The following is a 19,904-nucleotide window of genomic DNA, read 5'->3' on the forward strand; positions in this document are numbered from 1 at the left end:
GTAATCTATGAGACTCACTTAGACCTTTGAATAAAAAGCATCTGTGACTGTATTAAAAATGTAATATGAAAAAAATAAAATAAATGTAATGTAAGTTGCAAAAACCAAAATCAGTTTACATTACACAATTACATCAAACAAGCTTATGAATATATCAGTTGCCTATATTGAATATTTATTCAGAATCTCTTATGAAAAGTTACACAAAAGAAAGCTTAATATATGTGGAAATAAAACCAACCCATATAAACTGAAGTAGTCAGTTCGTATTAATACTCCAAGATACAGAAATGAGACAAGAAAGCACTGAAAAGTAACTCTAACTTATTAATATTTTAATAAATTGAATTAAAATACTAACTAAAATATGTTTAAAATATGGATACACTTACAATTCCATATTTCAGCCTAGTATTCTGACCAGGCAAATCAAGATAATAAAACTTTTCAGAAATGGATATTTTATTATATTTCCTACTATGCTTGGAGAATTTTAGAACCTTTTCATTTAAAGAATTTCTTCCTACTGGGTATATGAAGCCATAAGTTAAAAATTATACCTGTATTACATATGAAGAAAATCATTAGTTAACTTTTGGTGCCAAATTTATTTTAATTCATCTTGTCTCTAAGAATATAACAAATCCCTTGCTGTCAGGAATTTCCTCCCACCAGAACTTTTGTGCATATATAAGATCAGCCCTTAAAGTGTTACTTTTGTTTTATAATGGCTTCATTTTTACATACGGAAATAGGTTCTAAATAACGAATCTGATCAAGCTTGGGGATAGCTTTCAAAACTCTCACCATCTGGGCAGAACTTTTCAATGTGGTCTTCCTTCTCGTTAGGGAAGAAATGGGGACACAGAGCCAATTTAGTCAGCAAGCAGAAAGACTTCCCTTGTCTATCAAGACAAACCATTCAGAGTGAATGGTGGGAAAACATAACCACTTTGAAATGGACTGCATGATTTACTTACATAACTGAGTAGCTACACGGTAGCTTGAGCATTACTAATTCTGAATTCTGCCAGCACCTTGTCATTTTCCTTTTGTAGCCTCTATCTTTTTTTTTTTTTTGCCACACAGCATGTGGGATCTTAGTTTCCCAACCAGGGATAGAACCTGTGCCCTCTGAACTGGGGACATGGAATCTTAACCACTGGACCACTAGGGAAGTCCCTCCCTTCTGCATCCTATACCCAGCATCTCTGGCATTTGTAAACTGAAGTTTCTGTTTTTCTTTCTTTTCCATTATTTCCTCCTCCAATGAATTATATTCATTATTTCCTTTGTCTTTTTTTTTGAGAGAGGAGCAGGCAGATGATCCAAAGCATAAGTTTACAACAAAAGGGATGTTAACTCCGTTCCAGGGAAATCCATCTTACAACTATCTTACAGTCTTTCCTGGAGGAATCCACAATGCCCTGCGTTTGTTGAAGGATTCTTTCATGAATAGTCACAACTGGTAATATCATAAGCAGAATTCTCTGTTCAGGTACTGAGAGGCTCATTCAATCCTTAAGCAATTATTTCCAGACCTGCTGTTTCTTCTTTTTTCAGAAAAGCAAGCTTATATTCACCCTCACACAAGGATGATTGAAGTATCTTTATCCAACTTGGCTGACCTGGAAGGAATGGCTTGCAGAATTCTCTAACCCATTCTAACGTGAAGCTTCAAGAATAATGTTCAACACAACGTAAGGCACATAATAGTTTAATAACTACTTTTGACCTTGTTCTATCTAGCGTTTCCCAGTTTATTTTGGTCTCTGTTGAAAGTGGGGTTATGTGCAGCAAGCTTTATCTTAAACATGTCCTAAGAGACCAGAAAAACTGTGAAATTTCATTTCTCCCATCTTCAGAAGTCCAACAGTGAACAAGGACCCAGATCACCTATCAGGCTAGGCCTCCTGTAATCTGTGAGGACGCAGGCCTAGCAATGTTCAAACAAGGAGGTGAGCTCACTCAGTCAGAGGTGTCTTGGTGGATTCAGGAGTCAGTGGGTTTGTGCAAGGACTGAAAAGTCCCTGGCACATGGTAGGCTTCAATAAATACTTATTGAAAAGATGAATGGATGACAATAAAGGGGTAAATGAACGAACAGTTGATAGAGAAAGTAAGAAAGCAAAAAACAAACAATAACAACAAAAACCACAGTGCATAGAGACTGCAAAAGTGAGATAACCTGTCAGAAAAAGTCAGTCAGATGATCTCAAAGCAAACCTAGGACTTGGCAGGGAAAAAGAAGTCAAATATGACATGCCCAGAATCACATCATATTTAATCATAGGATCATAAGTGGTAGAACCAAGACTCTAAAGTCCATAGTCTTAGTCACTATGTTAAACTGCCTCCTCTACCTAGTCCTAGGGCTAGGTAGCCTAGCCTCCACCTCGGGCTTCTCCAATGGCTCAGCAGGTAAAGAATCCACCTGCAATGCAGGAGACACAGGAGATGCAGGCTTGATCCCTGGATTGGGACAATCCTCTGGAGGAGGAAATGGCAACCCACTGCAGTATTCTTGCCTAGGAAATCCCATGGACTGAGGAGCCTGGTAAGCTACAGTTCAAAGGGTTGCAAAGAGTCAGGGATAACTGAGCTATTGAGCAAGTATGCATCTAGTCCCACTGCTCAGCATGATATCTGGCTCATAATAGACACTTGGTAACATTTGTTGAATGGATAAAGTAATGCTAATGTTGAATGGAACTACTGCAATGCTGCAAACTTCAGCAAACCCTTGACCACCTCACTAATTTTTAGATAGGTATGTACAGCCTTACCTCATTTTAAAAGCTACATGGATTATTAAAGAAAGTAAAGGTCATTAGAATACATGGGTCATTAAAGGACTCCATTCTTAATGCTAGCACATTGTATTTGGTATCATTCTCCCTAAGCTAGGGTGACATCATGTTACTATTATCACCATTTTTCAAGCATAGATAATATGCTCTATATAGAACACATATTTAGATCCAAGAACTTTTTCAAATCTAATTAGTGTGAAATACATCCTTCTTTTGCATCTCTTTTGCATGTTGAATCATCTCCGAATCTAACATTCCTTTTCATCTATAATTGCTGGGACATTTACATTATGCATTTTATGGACTCTCAGAGTTAAAAAAGGCTTTAGAGATACATCTCCAATCATTTCACTTTATAAATAAAAAAGGAAAGAAGTCCTGAGATGTGAAATAATAAACAGTTTCAGCTTAGTTCCCCAACCAGAGATTGTACCCACCTCCCCTGCAGTATAGGCACAGAGTCTTAACCTACGGACCGCCAGGAAAGCCCCTCAAAGTAACACTCTTTTTTTGAGTACTTTGCTATTCGCCAGCCCCTAGACCATGGGCTTCTCATACAGCCTTATTTAATTTAATTTGTATATATTATTACCAACTCCGTTTGCAGGGAAGGAAGTTGAGGCATAGCAATTTGCTCATGCAATAGAGCAAATAATAAATAATAGAGTCAGGATATATGTGAATATTGGTCATCCAAACTGAGTTTTCAGCCACTATCCTACACCCTGTGTCCAAGGTCACTTAGCTTGTGAGAAGCAAGGTTGAGAATGCAACTCAAGTGTGGGGCCTCCCAAACTAGTCTTCAGTATAAAACTTTGCTTTTATTAATGTTTTGAAGATTGACGACACTTCTGAAACCATATTGACCCACTGAAAACAATGATTTGCAAACTCTGCCTTCTTCAATGTAACTCCTGATGCTACTGCTTCTTTCAGAGAAGAATGTTTTCAATGGCTCCCAAAGCAGGGCATGGAGGAGCTTATACTCTGCAGACTCAGGTTCAGTAGGAAAAGTCAGCCATCCCTGCAGAGAAGCAACACTTACATAGACGATGGAGAGAATTCCGTTATAGTTTTTGGTTGAAACATTGAGGACGATCTTTAGCTGTGAGACCAACACTTGGAAGGCAGCAGCTGTTGTGAATCCACCAACCAGAGGATCTGCCAGATACCTCACTATGAATCCAACCTGCAAACCTCCAAATACCAACTAGAACAAGAAGGAAGGAAAAATTAAACGCTTGCCTGGGAGAAGGACCAACACTTTTGAACTATTAATGAATTAAACTTAATACCAACTAAAACTCTGGCCCTATCTCTCCCATCCACCATTCTAAATTTGAAAACCATGTGTAGTATGAACCTTAAAGTATTTCTAGATATATAATAAGAAAAATTCATGTAGGTTTTTTTCCTCTAACTTTAGGTTTCATGGTTCCAGTGACCAGAATATTTTTTGTCTCTTTATGGGTTCTGGCACAACTCCCTTTTCCTATTCTCATTCTAATCACACATGTTCCTCTGTCTTGTTTTCTCTGACTTTGATGATTAAGTGAGCTTTAATAAGTGGTGGCTTGCTATTTTAGCATCTGACCTAAAACAGTATAACTTAAAAAATAGCTTTGAGAGTCTTAAAGTGATTTATTTTGCTTTTAAATGAATCTTTAAGTCCACATGCTTAACAGTTCTTTCAGATACAAATTCTGTCAACCTGTATATCGCTTGTAAGCCCATTACCTGTATGATTCCAACCAGAAGAGTAAGGGTGCTTGCAATCAATACTCTTGCTGCATCTCTAGCTGCAAAGTCTATCACGGTGGTATTCAGTGCAGTTCCGTTACTGCTGGATACGAGAAAGTGTTCGTCGGGGGCCATGCTCAGAACAACAGAGCCCACCATTAAACTGACCACTGGGAAAGGTCCTGGGGGAAAAAAGTCATTATCAATTAATAATTATTAAGCACTTCCATAAAAAACTTTATACTTCCATAAAAAAACTAAAAAATAATTATTATTATTAATTGCAAATGTTTAGGTTCAACATGTCTAACAGGATTAAAGATGCATCTGAAGTAATTAGCTGTGATTGGGAAAATACTGTTTGTTCACAAAAGAAGCTAAAAAGCAGTTGTTTCAAGGCATTCATGACCCAGTAATGAGCAAGGGAGATGTGCAGGTGGGTCACTATAACACAGTTTTCGGACACTTTATAAGTACACAGGAAGGCTGTCTAAACTGTGTGTGATCTTCTTGTGTATGGGTGGGAACAGGGGGGTGGAAGGGGGAGTTGTCAACAAAGGCTTCCCGGCAGAAATGGCATATTAGCTGAATCCTTACTTGTTCCATCTTATTTTTATTCCACGTAAGTTCATTTCCTAGAGCATCCAGTGTCCTGGTCTCTGTGGAGCTGAGGACCTTGATCAATATCACAAGGTCAAAATTTGGTTAAAGAAATAGCTAAAGTAAAAAACAAATTAAAAAAATAGCAAAGGTAGTGTAGAGTTTCTCTTTTTCCAAGACAAATTATTTTTTCATATCAAATATCACTCTATAGGAGTCTATGTTTCAAAAGTACTTTTCTTTCAGCAGCTGCTCTATCACTACTGATTTTTATCTATGATGATGAGGATCCTACCCTTTGATCATGGAAGGCTTTACCAGTTAGAAGGACTCAGTACCAAAATCCAGTAACCTGAAGTGTCTAAATGTATAGAATACCAGAGAGAAAAAAAATCAGCTCCCATGTTCCTTACCTTGTCATGCATTTTGTACTAATAAACTCTCCCAGGTAAGGAAGTTCTTTAATCAATAATCTCCTCCTGATCTCCCTTTATAGACAAGGAAATATTCCAGACACTGGGGGAAATATTATACAACTAAGGATAAGGATAAGGGTTGGAGATAGAGCAGTAGATGGCTCTATTTGTTTCAAGAGGATTGCCCAGGTAGACATGTCTAGCCAGCAGATGGATGTAGGCGAAAACTTATCTCAAGTATAAATGTCAACGTTGCAAAATAGCATTAAGACATTCATTTACTAGAACATTCTAGCAGAAGAAAATTCAAATTTTAGGAACATCAGGAAATAAATCTATTTGGGGCTATATCAAGAAGGAAAGCCAAGCTTAGTTTCTAAATTGTTTTGGCACAATTTTCCCAGTCTTCAAATATTAGTGACTTAAAATAACTACGTTCTTTAATAAGACAATGAATATGTATTTGATGAACATAATTTAGTACAACTAATTTAATCTAGTAAAACAGGTTCAAAGACCTCTTGAAGATTATTTTCCCTTATCATGTTTCATTTTAGAACACTTTCTAAGTAGAGTCAAATGTATTAACATTTTTGAAAAGCCAAACATGCTAAGATTTGAAGGTAGTCTATACTTTTTTAACCATCTTTCAATTTTCTCCTCTTCATTATAAAAAAAGTTAGGTGTAAAGCTACCTGACAGCATAGTATTTTGAAAGCTAAGAAGAAACCTTTGCATCACTGAAGAGGAAAAGCCCTATCTTGCTAGAAAACAGTAACAAAGATATTGAAGCAGAACACACATAATATAGCCCAAACACGTTCAATGTGAACAAACAGAATTGTATATGCTTATAATTACCAACTGAGATGTGTCTTGATGTTCCAAAAATAAAGTACGTCAGGATAGGGAAAAAAGCAGAGTAGAGACCGTATCCGACAGGAACAGCAGCTAGTAGAGCATACGCCATGCCTGGAAATACATCCAAAACAATCACGTTCAGAAACAAAAGCTATGCTTCATGTCCACTAGAGAAAAGCCTTCTCATAGGTCTCTAATTTGCAGCTCATCTTGAGTGATCTCCTTATTTTGCACATGGTCTGTGGCTATGCTAGGATGCAGAACGTGATTCAGATCACCTACTCAAAAGAACTGACACAACTGATCAGTAATTCAACCATCCACTCAGGTGAGTGGGGGGAAAAGCTGTTGATTAAAAACTTGATCAATTCTGTTCAAAGGTTTAGCCTGGCTTTGTCTGAATTCAGTGTTTCTCTGCGTCATGAGGAACATATGTACTTTCTCCTTTCTTGTTGGGGAACAGAAGTTAGATCCAAACAAAGAAAAATAATCTGACCTTTGTACATAGCACCAGGAGATCAACACCTTCGTTAGGCTTCCCCAAGTGGTTTCTAGGTCCATGAATGTCACACTGTATGGAGAATCTCAGCCTTCCCTTGTACATGGTGGTTGGAAGGCAACAATGTGTTGGGGGTTGGGAGTTTTGTTTTGGGCCTTAAACAATGAACATTTATTTCTTAGAGTTCTGAGAGCTAAGAAGTTCAAGATCAAAGTACCAGTAGATTCAGTGTCCGGTGAGCACCCTTTTCTGGTTTGCAGATGGCTGCTTTCTTGCTGTAACCTCACACGGCACAGGTTTCCTAAGGTCGCTGAGCCTACCATGAAGACTCTACCTGACTGCCTTCCAAAGGCGTGTCTGTGCTCTTAGTTGCTAAAGTAGTGCCCAACTCTTCGCAACCCCATGGACTGTAGCCTGCCAGGCTCCTCTGTCCATGGGACTTCCCAGGCAAGGATACTGGAATGGGCTGCCATTTCCTTCTCCAGGGGATCTTTCTGACACAGGGATTAAACTAGAGTCTCCTGCATGGCAGGCGGATTCTTTCACCACCGAGCCACATGTGAAGTCCTGCCTCCCAAAGGCTCTGACATCCAAATACTATCATACTGGGGATTAAGTCTGCAAGAGATAAATTTTGGAGGGATGCAACGTTCAGTCCATAGTACTTTCCTTCTCCTGTGGATTGTTTTTTTAAATACTTCATCAGGAGTCAGCACATCTTCTACCTCCCCACATTTCACTCACTCACAATGACAGAACATCAAGTTCTTTGACCTTTGGGTCATTAATAAAGGGTTGTATGTATAACAGTTTAAAAAAAATGATGGAAGCAGCTTAGATGTCCATTAACAGATGAATGAGTAAAGAAGTTGTGGTATATACATATATATGTATATATATATATATATATATATATATATATATATACCATAGAATATTATTCAGCCATAAAAAGGAATGAATTTGAGTCAGCTGAATTGAGGTGGATGAACCTAGGTGGATATACAGGGTAAAGTAAGTCAGAGGGAGAAAAATATTGTATATTAATGCATATATATGGAATCTAGAAAAACAGTACTGATGAATCTATTTGCAGGGCAGGAATAGAGAAGCAGGCAAAGAGAACAGATGTGTGCACACAGCAGGGGAAGGAGAGGGTGGGACAAACTGAGACAGTAGCACTGAAACATATACATTACCATTTGTAAAATAGATCGCTAGTGGGAAGTTGCTATATAACACAAAAAGTTCATCCCCATCCTCTGTGGCAACCCAGAGGGGTGGGTTGGGGGTGCTGGTAGGATAAGACGAAGGTTTGAGAGGGGGGGGATATATGTATACTTATGGGTGATTCACACTGTTGTATGACAAAAACCAACACAACATTGTAAACCAAGTATCCTCCAATTAAAAATAAATTTTTTTTAAAAAGTGGCAGCAACTTAAATTGGTGCCCCCAAATGATGTATTTATCCTTATCTCAAATCAGGGAAGTGGTTAACTACACTATATTTCATATACTGTAATCTATGAAATGAAGTCGATATGCTGTATAGAAATAATTTACTACTAACAGTAATCTACCTCTCTCCAGTACAATATAGGACATATAAGAAATAAGTGAGAAAAGGCGGAATTCAAAATAGTGATCAGGGAGTGCCCTGGAAGTTCAGTGGCTAGGATTCAGTGCTTTCACTGCTATGGTCCAGATTCAACCCCTGATCAGGGAACTGAGATCCCACAGGCCAAGAACCATGGCCAAAAACCAACAACACAAAACAGTAATCAGTATGCATGCCTCCACTTTTGTTAAAGTAAACATGTTCGTTGTATGAATTTAAAAATGTGGGAAGATTTCATACAATTTAGATATGTAAAAAACATAATATAATAAACACCCAAGTATCCAACATCTAGTTTAAGAAATAGATCATTGCCATACAGTTGAAACTTTCTATATGCTCTTTCTCAATCACATCCTTTTTCCCCCCTCCACCCTCGGGAGGCAACACTCTTTTGAATCTAGTGTTTATCATTCTCAGACATTTTTTTATACTTTTAAATAGATACTTATTTATGTGTCTGGTAGGATATTTATTAAAATTTAGGTTTAGTGGACTATCTACACGGCAGAATCGAAGGAGACTTCTGAAGAGGTATTTTTCATGTTCCTTATAATGTGTTTTCTAGTTTCCCACAATAAGCATTCATTCATTCAACAACTATTGATTATGTACCCTTCATGTGCCAGGCACTGTTCTAGGCTTGGGGGAATATGGGAGTAGACAAAACAAAGTCTCTGCCCTTAGAGAGTGTGCATTCTAGAAAAGTCTGTATTACTGATGCAATTGTTTTCATATATAAATTACAACAAGCAATCATCCCGTGGACATAGAGTAGAAAGGTGAGGTCACAAAGGGAAGACAAGAAAAGAAGGAGCAAAAACAAAAGCAAAAAAAAAAAAAATCCAAATTAAAAAATATTAGAAAAGAAAAGAAGAAGCAAGGAATGAGAACAGCCTATTTCCTATGTACATTTTTCAAGTCCTTCTCAAATTTCCACTTCCCTAAACCTGGCTCTGCAGTCCTCACAGGCCTGGAGAATGGGGACTTTTTCAGTTTTCACATAATATCCTATTTCAGGACAACTGCTACTCAAGTATACTGTAATCATATTGTAAGGGAATTTGGTACAACAATTTTGAAATTATACATAATTTGTAAAGAAATTTGTCATTGATTTAAACTATGGAATCTCTGTGTTGGTGCTCCTCCTATGTAGGATGGTGGCATGTATTGATAAAGGTGGTGCTAACAAATATTCAGAAGCATCTAGAAGGCATAAGTAGGAAGTAAGAGAGCAGGTCCCCCATATCTATGAATAAAAAATAGCAATAAAAGTGTTGCGTTGATTTCTTGCTGCCTGGAGGGAATTTTTTGTTAATAATAAAAGTGAAAAAGATCCCATGGCAGCACTCACCTTCTGAGATGGACCACACTCCATCTGTGGAGTATGTTTCTCTCTAAATAAATCCACTTCTTAGAAAAAAGCAAAACAAAACCCATGATCCTTATCATTTCTGGCTTCTCAGGAACATTATTGATGAGTTTTTTCCCTACCCCTCAGCTGCCCAGCCACTGGATATATTGCGGCCTTTGCCATCCCTAGAAACTGCAGCTCTGAAACCTCAACATTGAGCCTCCTTTTCTCCATCTACAGCCACGTAGCCTTTCCGCTCACCTATCAAGAATCCTTAGTGCAACATTTCTTTCTCCTCACGAGGCTTCTAGCCCATGAACTGAGCCACTATCCTTAACACCCTCCCATCTTCATTTGCCTCCCTGTCCCTAGAATTTTCACAAATACTCTGAATTTCTTTGCTTCACTCTCTCTCTTTTTCTCCTGTCTTCTCTGGTAAATCCCCAGTCTGGCCAAACTCAAGCATCACCCCTTTCCATGCCAGCATTCAAACAGCTGAATAACTGAACTAAAGACCTCTACATTTGGGCCGGCTAATTTCATGCAAATTTCATGATAGCAAGCCCCAGATGGAATGCCACACTGCCTGGCCATCCAATTACATTTCCTTAGCAAGTGTGCTTTTCCTCTCCTCAAGACAGCTACCCAGACTTCCCCTCCTTTCCTCAAACTCTCCATCCCCCTTCTCAGACGTGGTTCAGAGATGAACCTTAGACTTCATCCAAAACCTGGAATCTATGAGATGCCCATTGGTTTTTTTTTTTTTTACAATGCAGTGCTTGTCTGTCTTTTCTCCTTTGGAAATGGAGGAAATATCCCATGTATCTTTAAGGAGTAGCCTCCCCACTTCTATTGTTGCACCCACCGACACTTGTCCCTTCTTGTCACTTCTCTTCCTTGTGGACCCCAGATTTTTCCAGCAGGAGAAGTTGCTTCTCCTCCTCCTTGTGGACTACAGATTTTTCTATCAGCTAGGTCATTCCCACTGGGTTACATCTATGTTCTAGTACCTCCTATATTATAAGAAAAATAAATCCTCCCATCACTTTACCATTGTCTTTTATGCCTCTGGAGCCATTTCTCTACTCTGTTTCATGGCAAACCTTCTTAAAAGTATTGCCTGTGTTCCATCACCAAGAGCATTCCACACTACAGACACCCCACTTCCACCCCATCCTTTAAAATAGAGCAGAAAACAATTCCTCTCTTGGTTTTGGAACCCACATCCTTCAGATTGCTCTTCTTCTCTATCTTCCTGAGCCCGACATCATGTTTCTTTGTGGTCCCTCCTCCTCCCCTCTGACTTTAAGTACTCCAACCAGGTTCTTCTCCCCATCTACCTTTCTGCCTAGGTAGTCTCAGGGATTCCCACTCCTCTGAATATCATCTCTAGAGTGATGCTTTCCTGACTTATGTCTAGTTCAAACCTCTCCAATAACCTTCCTGCTTCTAGTAGCTCCAACTCCACATGTGGCATCTCAAATGTGGCACATGCAAAAGGAAACACTTGGTTTTCCATCCCAACTCTGCTTGTTAGCCAGTCCCTATCCATCAGTAGGTTACCTGTGATTCCTGCCCCAAAATATATTTCAGACTTGTGAAACTCTACCTCTTACTTGATTAGCTTCAAGCTGAAATGTCTGTCCTCAGGGCTGAGACTAGGGAGAGGCAAGTGAGGTGCCTGGGGCGATTATTCAGAAGGTCCCTGGAGGACTCACTTACCTAATTTTAATCCTGGCCCTGCCTAAACTTATCTCCTCCTGTTTACTCCCCTAAACTGCTCTCTCCTCCACCCATACTGGAATTCTTCCTCCCTTGAAAATACTATGCTCTATTTGACCTCAGGGACTTTGCATCTTTGCCTGGTACACCCTGCTTTCTGTTTCTTACATGGCTATCTCCTTCCCATCCTCCCAACCCTGATTTAATTTCACCCCCTCAGAAAGGCCTTCCTTGACCATTCTATCTAAGGCAAACACTCCCTCCACAAATTAACCCCTATTAAATGGCAACCCACTCCAGTATTCTTGCCTGGAGAATCCCATGGAGAGAGAAACCTGGTTAGGCTACAGTCCACAGGGTCGCAAAGAGTCGGACACGACTGAGTGACTTCACTCACTCAAAGCCTATTTTATCAACCATAATAGATATCACAATCTGTAATTATTTTTCTATTTACCTGCTTATTTAATTCCTGAAGTATCCCACTTGAAATGAGTGCCAAGAGCTCAGTATCCATGCCTGTTAGTAAAACACTGAATCCCCATGGCTGGCCTATAAATATCGGTGGTGGTTTGGTTGCTAAGTTGTATCCAACTCTTGTGACCCCATGGACTATAGCCTGCCAGGCTCCTCTGTCCATGGGGTTCTCCAGCCAAGAATACTGAAGTGGGTTGCCATTTACTTCTCCAGGGGATCTTCCCAACACAGGAATTGAACCGGGGTCTCCTGTATTACAGGCAGATTCTTTACCTACTGAACCATGAGGAAAGCCCAGCCTACAAATGTTAGATGAATGGATTTATGAATGGACCACATTAACCTCCCAGACATTCACCATACAAAGATAACTTCATGGAGATCATGCTTCTGGAAAACGTTATCACTAATAAAGTGAAGAACTGTGTCCTTTATAAATTAAGACCCTAGGAATTAGATTCTGGGTTCAAATCCCAGCTCCACCATTTACCAGCTCCATGACCTTGAGCAGAATTTAACAGATTTTTTGACTATTGAAAAAAGAGCTATTAAGAGTTGTTGTGAGGATTAAGGAGATAACTTGCCAAAGCCCTTAGCATAGTGTTTGATACTTAAACAAAACTAAAGTTAAAATTAATTTGTATAAGATACTTGTCTAGGAACACTTGCAGGACACAGCCTGAAATACCATTTTTCATATATAAGGATGATTCATTATTCAGTCCTCTTCACTAAATGTTTGCTGGGCCACCTACTTGGTGCCAGAGTCATGCTCAGTTCAGTTCAGTTCAGTCGCCCAGTCATGTCTGACTCTTTGTGACCCCATGAATCACAGCATGCCAGGCCTCCCTGCCCATCACTAACTCCCGGAGCTTACTCAAACTCATGTCCATCGAGTCGGAGACACCATCCAGCCGTCTCATCCTCTGTCATCCCTTTCTCCTCCTGCCCCCAATCCCTCCCAGCATCAGGGTCTTTTCCAGTGAGTCAACTCTTCGCATGAGGTGGCCAAAGTATTGGAGTTTCAACTTCAGCATCAGTCCTTCCAGTGAACACCCAGGACTGATCTCCTTTAGGATGGACTGGTTGGATCTCCTTGCAGTCCAAGGGACTCTCAAGAGTCTTCTCCAACACTGGCTAAACATGAATTAGACAGTTCTCATCCCCCAGAAGCCAGAGGAGGTTGCCATGCCACAGTTCTTATGAGTCTCCTGTGTACACTTGGCACCACTTACTGTAGGAACCATACCATCCTGTCCAGCTCTCCCGTCCACTTCTGTGATTGAGAACACCGGCTGCTGCTCCACACGGGGCCACAGGACATCCTCCTTCTCTGGGGACTCTCCCTGGCTTGCTCTGAGTAATCCTGAGAGTTCTATAGGCAAATTTTGGCTCAGGATATTGCTCAACCACTGTTACTAACTTCTCAAATAGTCCATTTCAAGTCATCTTTCTACCCACATTCCTACCCCATTGTAATTCCCATCACACCGCAAAGTGAGACTTAACCTTCAGGGAAACAGCTCTCCTCAGAGCTGTTCCTCCAGGAAGCCATTCCCAGTTCCCTAAGGCCAGGTTGAGTGCCCCTGTGTGCACTCCCTTCCCAAGCAATATTACCCCTACCCCTACAGTCGGTCCTTCCATTGAATTGTTGTCTATTTCCTCATTGGACTATGAACTCCTTAAAAGCAAATGGTGCATCTTATTCATGTGAGAATACCTAGAGGCTGGCACCTACTAGATACGCCATGAAAAAATAATAAGTAAACTAGATTTTTGTTTTCATAGTCCAGAGGTTTTGTGAAGTTGAGGTGAGGGCAGAAGCAAGATGATGAGGATAGGGTACAAAGGAAAATGCCCATAATGCTATTCACTAGCTCTGCAATGGAGTTCCAATGGAGTTCATGGAAATAAGGCTTAAAGGCAGTTTAAAAAATGTCCTGTGTTGTGACATTCTGCCAGAAGATTAAAATACAGGGATGGATTTAAAATGGGGAGGGAGAGGCAAGAGCAGAAAAAACCATTTGCATGTAGTCTAGGCTAACATACTTCCTTCCCTTTCCTTTAAGAGAGTTTCAAATGGCATGTCAAGACCATGTATGAAATGTAAAATAATTTAATGAACTACAATCATCATTTTAAAAATCTAAGCAGAATAGAATAGGACAGAATAGAAAATATTAGAGAGCATTACTTGTAGTGAGAATAAGTATTATTTCACAAAACTTGGGATGCATTTGTACATATCACGATGTCATAGAGATTTCTTACTGTGAGCTGTGACCAGTGAAAACTGGGAAGCAGCTGCTTAGGTGACAGGGATCTAGTTGGAGCCAAGCAGATAGAGAAGCAAAAGGGTTTCCTGAGAGGAGAAGTGTAAGGAAGATGAGGAAGAAGGGAATCTCACCACTAAGGGGCAGGCTCTGGAGGAAAGATGCAGGCTATGATGGGTGAGCAAGCCTTTGGTGCAGACCCATGGGAGACAGGGTGGAGTTAGGAATGGCTGCCGGAGGCTGTGATTCTCCATCACTTTGGGGACCACCATCATCTTACCTTGAAGTGTTCCCACTAGACCAGTACTAACTCCTGAAATGATATCACTAAGTAGCCATTCCTTGATCCGGTATTTGGGAAGCCAGTCCAAGATGGGCAGGAGAGTCTTCACTATGCGAAGGGTTCTCTTTCTTGAACAACTGTCAAAAGGTGAGAAAAGGAGACTTCCAATCCAATCTTGGTCACAACCCACTGCAAATCACAGTTTTGAACTGAAGTCTGCTAATGTCTCTAACTATTTAGAAAAAAGCATAGGAATTGCATGAAAAAAAATACTAACAGTGAAGGGCTTCCCATGTCTTTGCCAAGAACTCTATTTACCCTTTTAAATGCACTGTACTAGAAAACGCAGGATTAAGTGTTAACCAACCCCCCCCCACCCTTAATCCTCTAAGAAAATACCCCCAAACAAGAACCCATTTTCTGGTCCAGCCATAGATTGATCAATGTGGAGTCTTTAAATGGAGATTACATTTGGACTTCTGACCTAAGCGTCTTCTTTTTCTTTCAAGAAACAAACTCTGTACATTCTGGCAATAGGAGCTTGGAGCCAGTTTTTACAAAACTCTTAACATGATGAATACATATCTTGTTGTACCTTACTACCTAGTTTTTAAAATTCAACAACCTACAGGTAAAAGAAAAAACATATTTAGGGCTTCCCTGGTTGTTCAGATGCTAGACAATCTGCCTGCAATGCAGGAGACCCAGGTTTGGTCTCTGAGTAGGGAATATCCCTTGGAGAAGGGAATGGCTACCCCAGTATTCTTGCCTGGAGAATTCCAAGGACAGAGGAGGGAGCCTGGAGGGCTACAGTCCATGGAGTCGCAAAGAGCGGGACATGACAGAGCAATTAACATTTTCAGTTTTTCAAACACTATTTGACTCTTGATTCAAATAAATTATTTTAAAAATTATATTTATGAGACAATTTGAAATTTTGTTGACTTAATTTTTTAATATTAAAGAATTGCTTCATTTTTGTGTGTGATAATGGAATTGTGGGTTGTATTTTTTAAGAGTCCCTAAAGATAAATACTGAAATAAATACAATCCAAAGGAAAAAAAAAAAAAAAACAACCACTGTATGGAATTTGCTCCAAAAAGAAAAGTGGAGTGGGGCAAGTATGTGGTAAGACAAGATTAACGTTGAGTTAATCATCCTTGAAGCCATGTGATGGGTAAAAACATGGGAGAGGGTTCATTGCACTACTGTGCCTGCTTTTGAATGTATTTGAAATGTTTTTTAAACGGTTTGAAATGTTTTAAGAAAAGAAAAAAAAAAAATGTAGCAGCAGCTGACAATTCCTTCTGCTTGCGATATCTACTTACGGGTGGCCCGAGTGGGTTTAGAGACTGATGGAGGTTCCTCTTGGAGAGCCCTGCTTCCTGGACAGCGGACACTCGGAGCACCCGGTGCTCTCCTGTGTTCTCGCCTTCATTCCATGCCTCTGAGTGTCATTCTTCCTGGATGAGCTTAGGGCTTTCAAGGACTCTTGCTCAGGTGACGAGTTACCCACTACCTCTTTGTAGTAAAGTCCCTTGTTCTCCCACTCTCCGCAGCCTAGCCTTCACAAGACCGTAGGGACCCGCTGTACCCCAAGGCGCACTCCAGGTGCCCTCAAGAGAGCAGCACAGACAGACGGCGCTCCCCGAACACACCCTCTCCAAAGTTGAGTTTCCGAAACTAGGGTCGATTCGGGCCGAGAGTGATGGAGCGACCTTCCCACCAGGGAGGCCAGAGTCCGTAACCTGACCGAAGCCGTCCCTGCAGGGCGGGCGCGGCATCCCACTCTCCGCCGCTGGGTATGCCGGCGGGTCTGCGCGCCCACATTCCCGGATTCACTGCGCCCCTCGCCCCGTCCGCCGCGGGCGCTACCTGCAGCCCTGGGCCAGGTTCTCTCTCAGCGTCTTGCGCTCTTTCGGGCGCTGCTCGTACTGCTGCTGGAAGGAGAGCTCGTTGTAGACCGGCCGCGACACCACATAGCTGCAGCTGTACTCGGGGAGCGGCGGCGGCTCCAACCTGTCGCCCGGCGCTGCCATGACCTGCGAGGCGGAGGGAGGAGATGGGGCGAGGGAGGAGAAGAGGAGGTGAAGACCGCTAGTTAGCTGCCTCCCGGCCCCACCTGCTGCAGTCGATCCCCGAGAGAAGGGGCCGCGCTCTGCCACACTCTCCGCCCAGGCCCGCCTCGGCTGGGCGCGCACCTCCAGCCTGCAGGAGGCCCTGAGGACCTCGGGTCTCTAGCCTACTTCTGCTGCCCGGGATTGCCGGACTCTTAAGAGAGTGAGTCCTGCGCTGGGGGGCTGCCGGAGCCAGACCCAGTCCCCTCGGATGAGCAGCCAGGGCGCTGTCCGCGTCCTGAAATCTCCCCAAACGCGAGCTGGGGCCCGCGAAACGCGCGCGCCGAGGGCAGGAAAGGGCCCCTGTGAGCGTCCGCATCTCCCTAAACCCGAAGCAGCGCGCAGAGCCAGGAGAGCCCGGGGAGAGAAGGCCAGCCCCCGCGCCGGACGCGGGGCCTTCAGGCCACGTTCCCCGGGTCCCAAGGCTGCGCGCACGCTGCAGGAAAATTCCAGCAGCCGGGCGCGCTCTCCCGGAGACAGAACTTTGGGGAATGGAGTAAGTCTCACACCTCGGCCTGTTTCCTAGCTTCCTTCTTGCTCTCAGCTGCTCAGAAAGACTGTACTGTCCCCTGCCGGGCAGCTCCGTAGCATGTCCTCCCCCCCGCCCCCCCGCCACCTCCACTAGTCCCATTCCAAACCAGCGATGCCTCCCCGGGAGTTAAGGCAGGGCGGCGTGGCGTGCGTTGCATCTTCAGCGACAATCTCACCTGCTTCGACTCACGATCGGCCTGGAATGCCCACGGGACAGTCGTTCCGCCGCCTTTATAGCGCTCTCAGAAGGCAGTGAGACGTTTTATTTACGGAGCAACAGAGACACCTTAGTCCAAAAAAGGGACACACAGGCAGCGGTCTTTCCCCACCTATCCTACCAGGAAAAAAAAAAAAAAAAAAAAAATCTACCCCTCCCTAATTCTTTCCCTTTCCCGAAACAGGAAGGCTGAGAATCTTACTGGCTCTCACCCAAGGGCCACCCGCCCCTCAATTACTAACGTGGGCCTCGAGGTCAGGGGCGGAGCAGGCCCTGGAGAGCTTGTTACAGGAGACCAGAGCCCAGCGTGGAAGAAGAGGTCAGTGACTGCGAGGAGCGCTGGCCTTGACTCCTAGGTTGTATGAATCCGGAAGCTCCACGATCTGGCACACAGCTCTCAAACCAAGTGGGGAGGAGGAAAGGAGCAGTGGCCAGTTTTGCATTTAATAAGGCTCTGGATTTCTCGAAGGTCTTTCTTTGGAAGTGCCCAGTGAGTGGTGGTTATAGACAGTTCAGTAATTTATTCATAAAGCTTAGATACGAACTTTTCTGTGCTTATGTGTGTTTCACTTCACAATCAAAAGGAAGTGCCCAGGTGGCCACCCTTTCTTACTTGACTGACCCTTTGGTTCTTGTATCTTTCTTCTCATTGGTCTGAACTGTGAAGGGGGGAATACACTGAAGTAAACAATAATCAAGACTAGAAGGGTGAGAGTGGGGAGTAGGAATCTATCCTAGCTCCTCAGTATTTTGTCTCCTGCTAGGATGAGTCTTGTTAAAGCCGACTATTCTGGTTAAAATGAGGGGAGGGAGTTCAGTAAAGAAGAAAATTCTCTGCTGATTATCAACACCAGCCTTCAGTTACCCAGCTGGAAAATTCAGACAGTGGTAATTTCATAAGCATTAGGAAACAGAATCCTCTCAGGAGAACCCTTGGTGTAAATCCCCTGAAGTTGTATTTGACTCGGTATTACCATGTGTATGTTTTTCTGAGGAATAAATAAATCAGTGGCTTTCAACAGATCTTCCAAAGCTTGTGCTCAGTCATTCAGTCGTGTCCAACTCTGTGACTCCATGAACTGTAGTGCTCCAGGCTCTTCTGTCCATGGGATTTTCCTGGCAAGAGTACTGGAGTGGATTGCCATTTCCTCCTCTGGGGGAAAAAAAAATAAGCTGGCTCAGTGGTAAAGAATCCGCTTGCAATGCAGGAGATGCAGGTTCCATTCCTGAGTAGGGAAGATTTCCTGGAGAGGGAGATGACAACCCACTCCAGTAGTCTTGCCTGGGAAATCCCATGGAGAGAGGAGCCTGGTGGGCTACAGTCCATGGGGTCACAAAGAGTTGGACATGACTTATCGACTAAACAACAAGAACCACAGACTAAGGTTAAGAACCCTTGAAGATACAACCTAAAAAGAAAATCCAGGGACTTACCTGGCTGTCCACTGGTTAAGATTCTGTGCTTTCAATGAAGATGTGGTTTTGATCCCTGGTTGAGGAATTAAGACCCCACATGCTGCATGGCCAAAAGAAAAAAAAAAAAAAGGAAAAGAAAAGAAAAAGAAAATCCAGATCATTAAGTTTAGAATTTTTATCCATCTGCAGAAAATAATGTATGTGTATATAGGATTCCCCCTACCCCGAGACGTTTGGCAATGTCTAGAGACATTTTTGGTTGCCATGCTCAGGGGATGCTACTGAGATCTAGCAGAAAAAGGCCAGGGATGCCTATGATAAACTTTTCAGTCCGTCTAAGTTTCTGTATGTTATTTGAATGTATATTTATTAATAAATCATTATGTATACTAAATATATGCATATCTCTCCATATTTATAGTGTACATGCATTTTCTGTAAGTAATACATTTATCATTGGATATCAAATTCAACTACACTGAAATAGAGGCAAGTTTTTTAATGTCCCCACTCCTCACACCCCCACAGGTACCTTCAAGATTCAGTTAAAGCTCCTTCTCCTCCATGAACAGTGCTTGATGCTCTCAGAATTAATCCAACTACTTCTCTAAATTCTTTTGGCACCTTATCTGTACTTCTCCCTCAAGACACCTCTTACTATCTACCTTAGGACCATAATTTTATTTACACACAAGTTTTATCTCCCTCACTAGACAAAACTTCATGAGGGCAAGCACGATGACTCCTTATATGTCCTATATTACCTTCTATAACGTATTCTAAAAAGATAAATCTTTGACCCAAACATATTTTTTTAAACAACTAAAAATTATACTGTGTATTGGTCAACAACTTTTTTTCTCTTTGTAGTAAAGGCTGTGTCACAGATATTTTTCCAGGTGAGTACATGTAGAAATTCCTTAATTTTGTTAATAGCTGACTAGGATTTCATACTATAA

At 41.9% G+C, this 19,904-nt stretch overlaps 1 protein-coding gene across 1 annotated transcript in view; it reads right to left on the bottom strand.

The window, feature by feature from the left end:
- Positions 1-17,351, bottom strand: part of SLC26A4 (solute carrier family 26 member 4) — a 53,235-nt gene extending 35,884 nt beyond the window's left edge. Inside the window, exons 1-6 of the mRNA XM_070469126.1 lie at positions 17,291-17,351; positions 16,540-16,706; positions 14,661-14,800; positions 6,431-6,541; positions 4,551-4,735; positions 3,859-4,023 (exon numbers count right to left, since the gene is read on the bottom strand). Of these exons, the coding sequence (XP_070325227.1) occupies positions 3,859-4,023; positions 4,551-4,735; positions 6,431-6,541; positions 14,661-14,800; positions 16,540-16,703 (765 nt within the window). The 5' untranslated portion in view covers positions 16,704-16,706; positions 17,291-17,351. The remainder of the gene's footprint in view (positions 1-3,858; positions 4,024-4,550; positions 4,736-6,430; positions 6,542-14,660; positions 14,801-16,539; positions 16,707-17,290) is intronic.
- Positions 17,352-19,904: the final 2,553 nt, after the last annotated feature.

Source organism: Odocoileus virginianus, chromosome 1, assembly GCF_023699985.2.
Source record: "Odocoileus virginianus isolate 20LAN1187 ecotype Illinois chromosome 1, Ovbor_1.2, whole genome shotgun sequence".
Taxonomy (NCBI): Eukaryota; Metazoa; Chordata; class Mammalia; order Artiodactyla; family Cervidae; genus Odocoileus; species Odocoileus virginianus.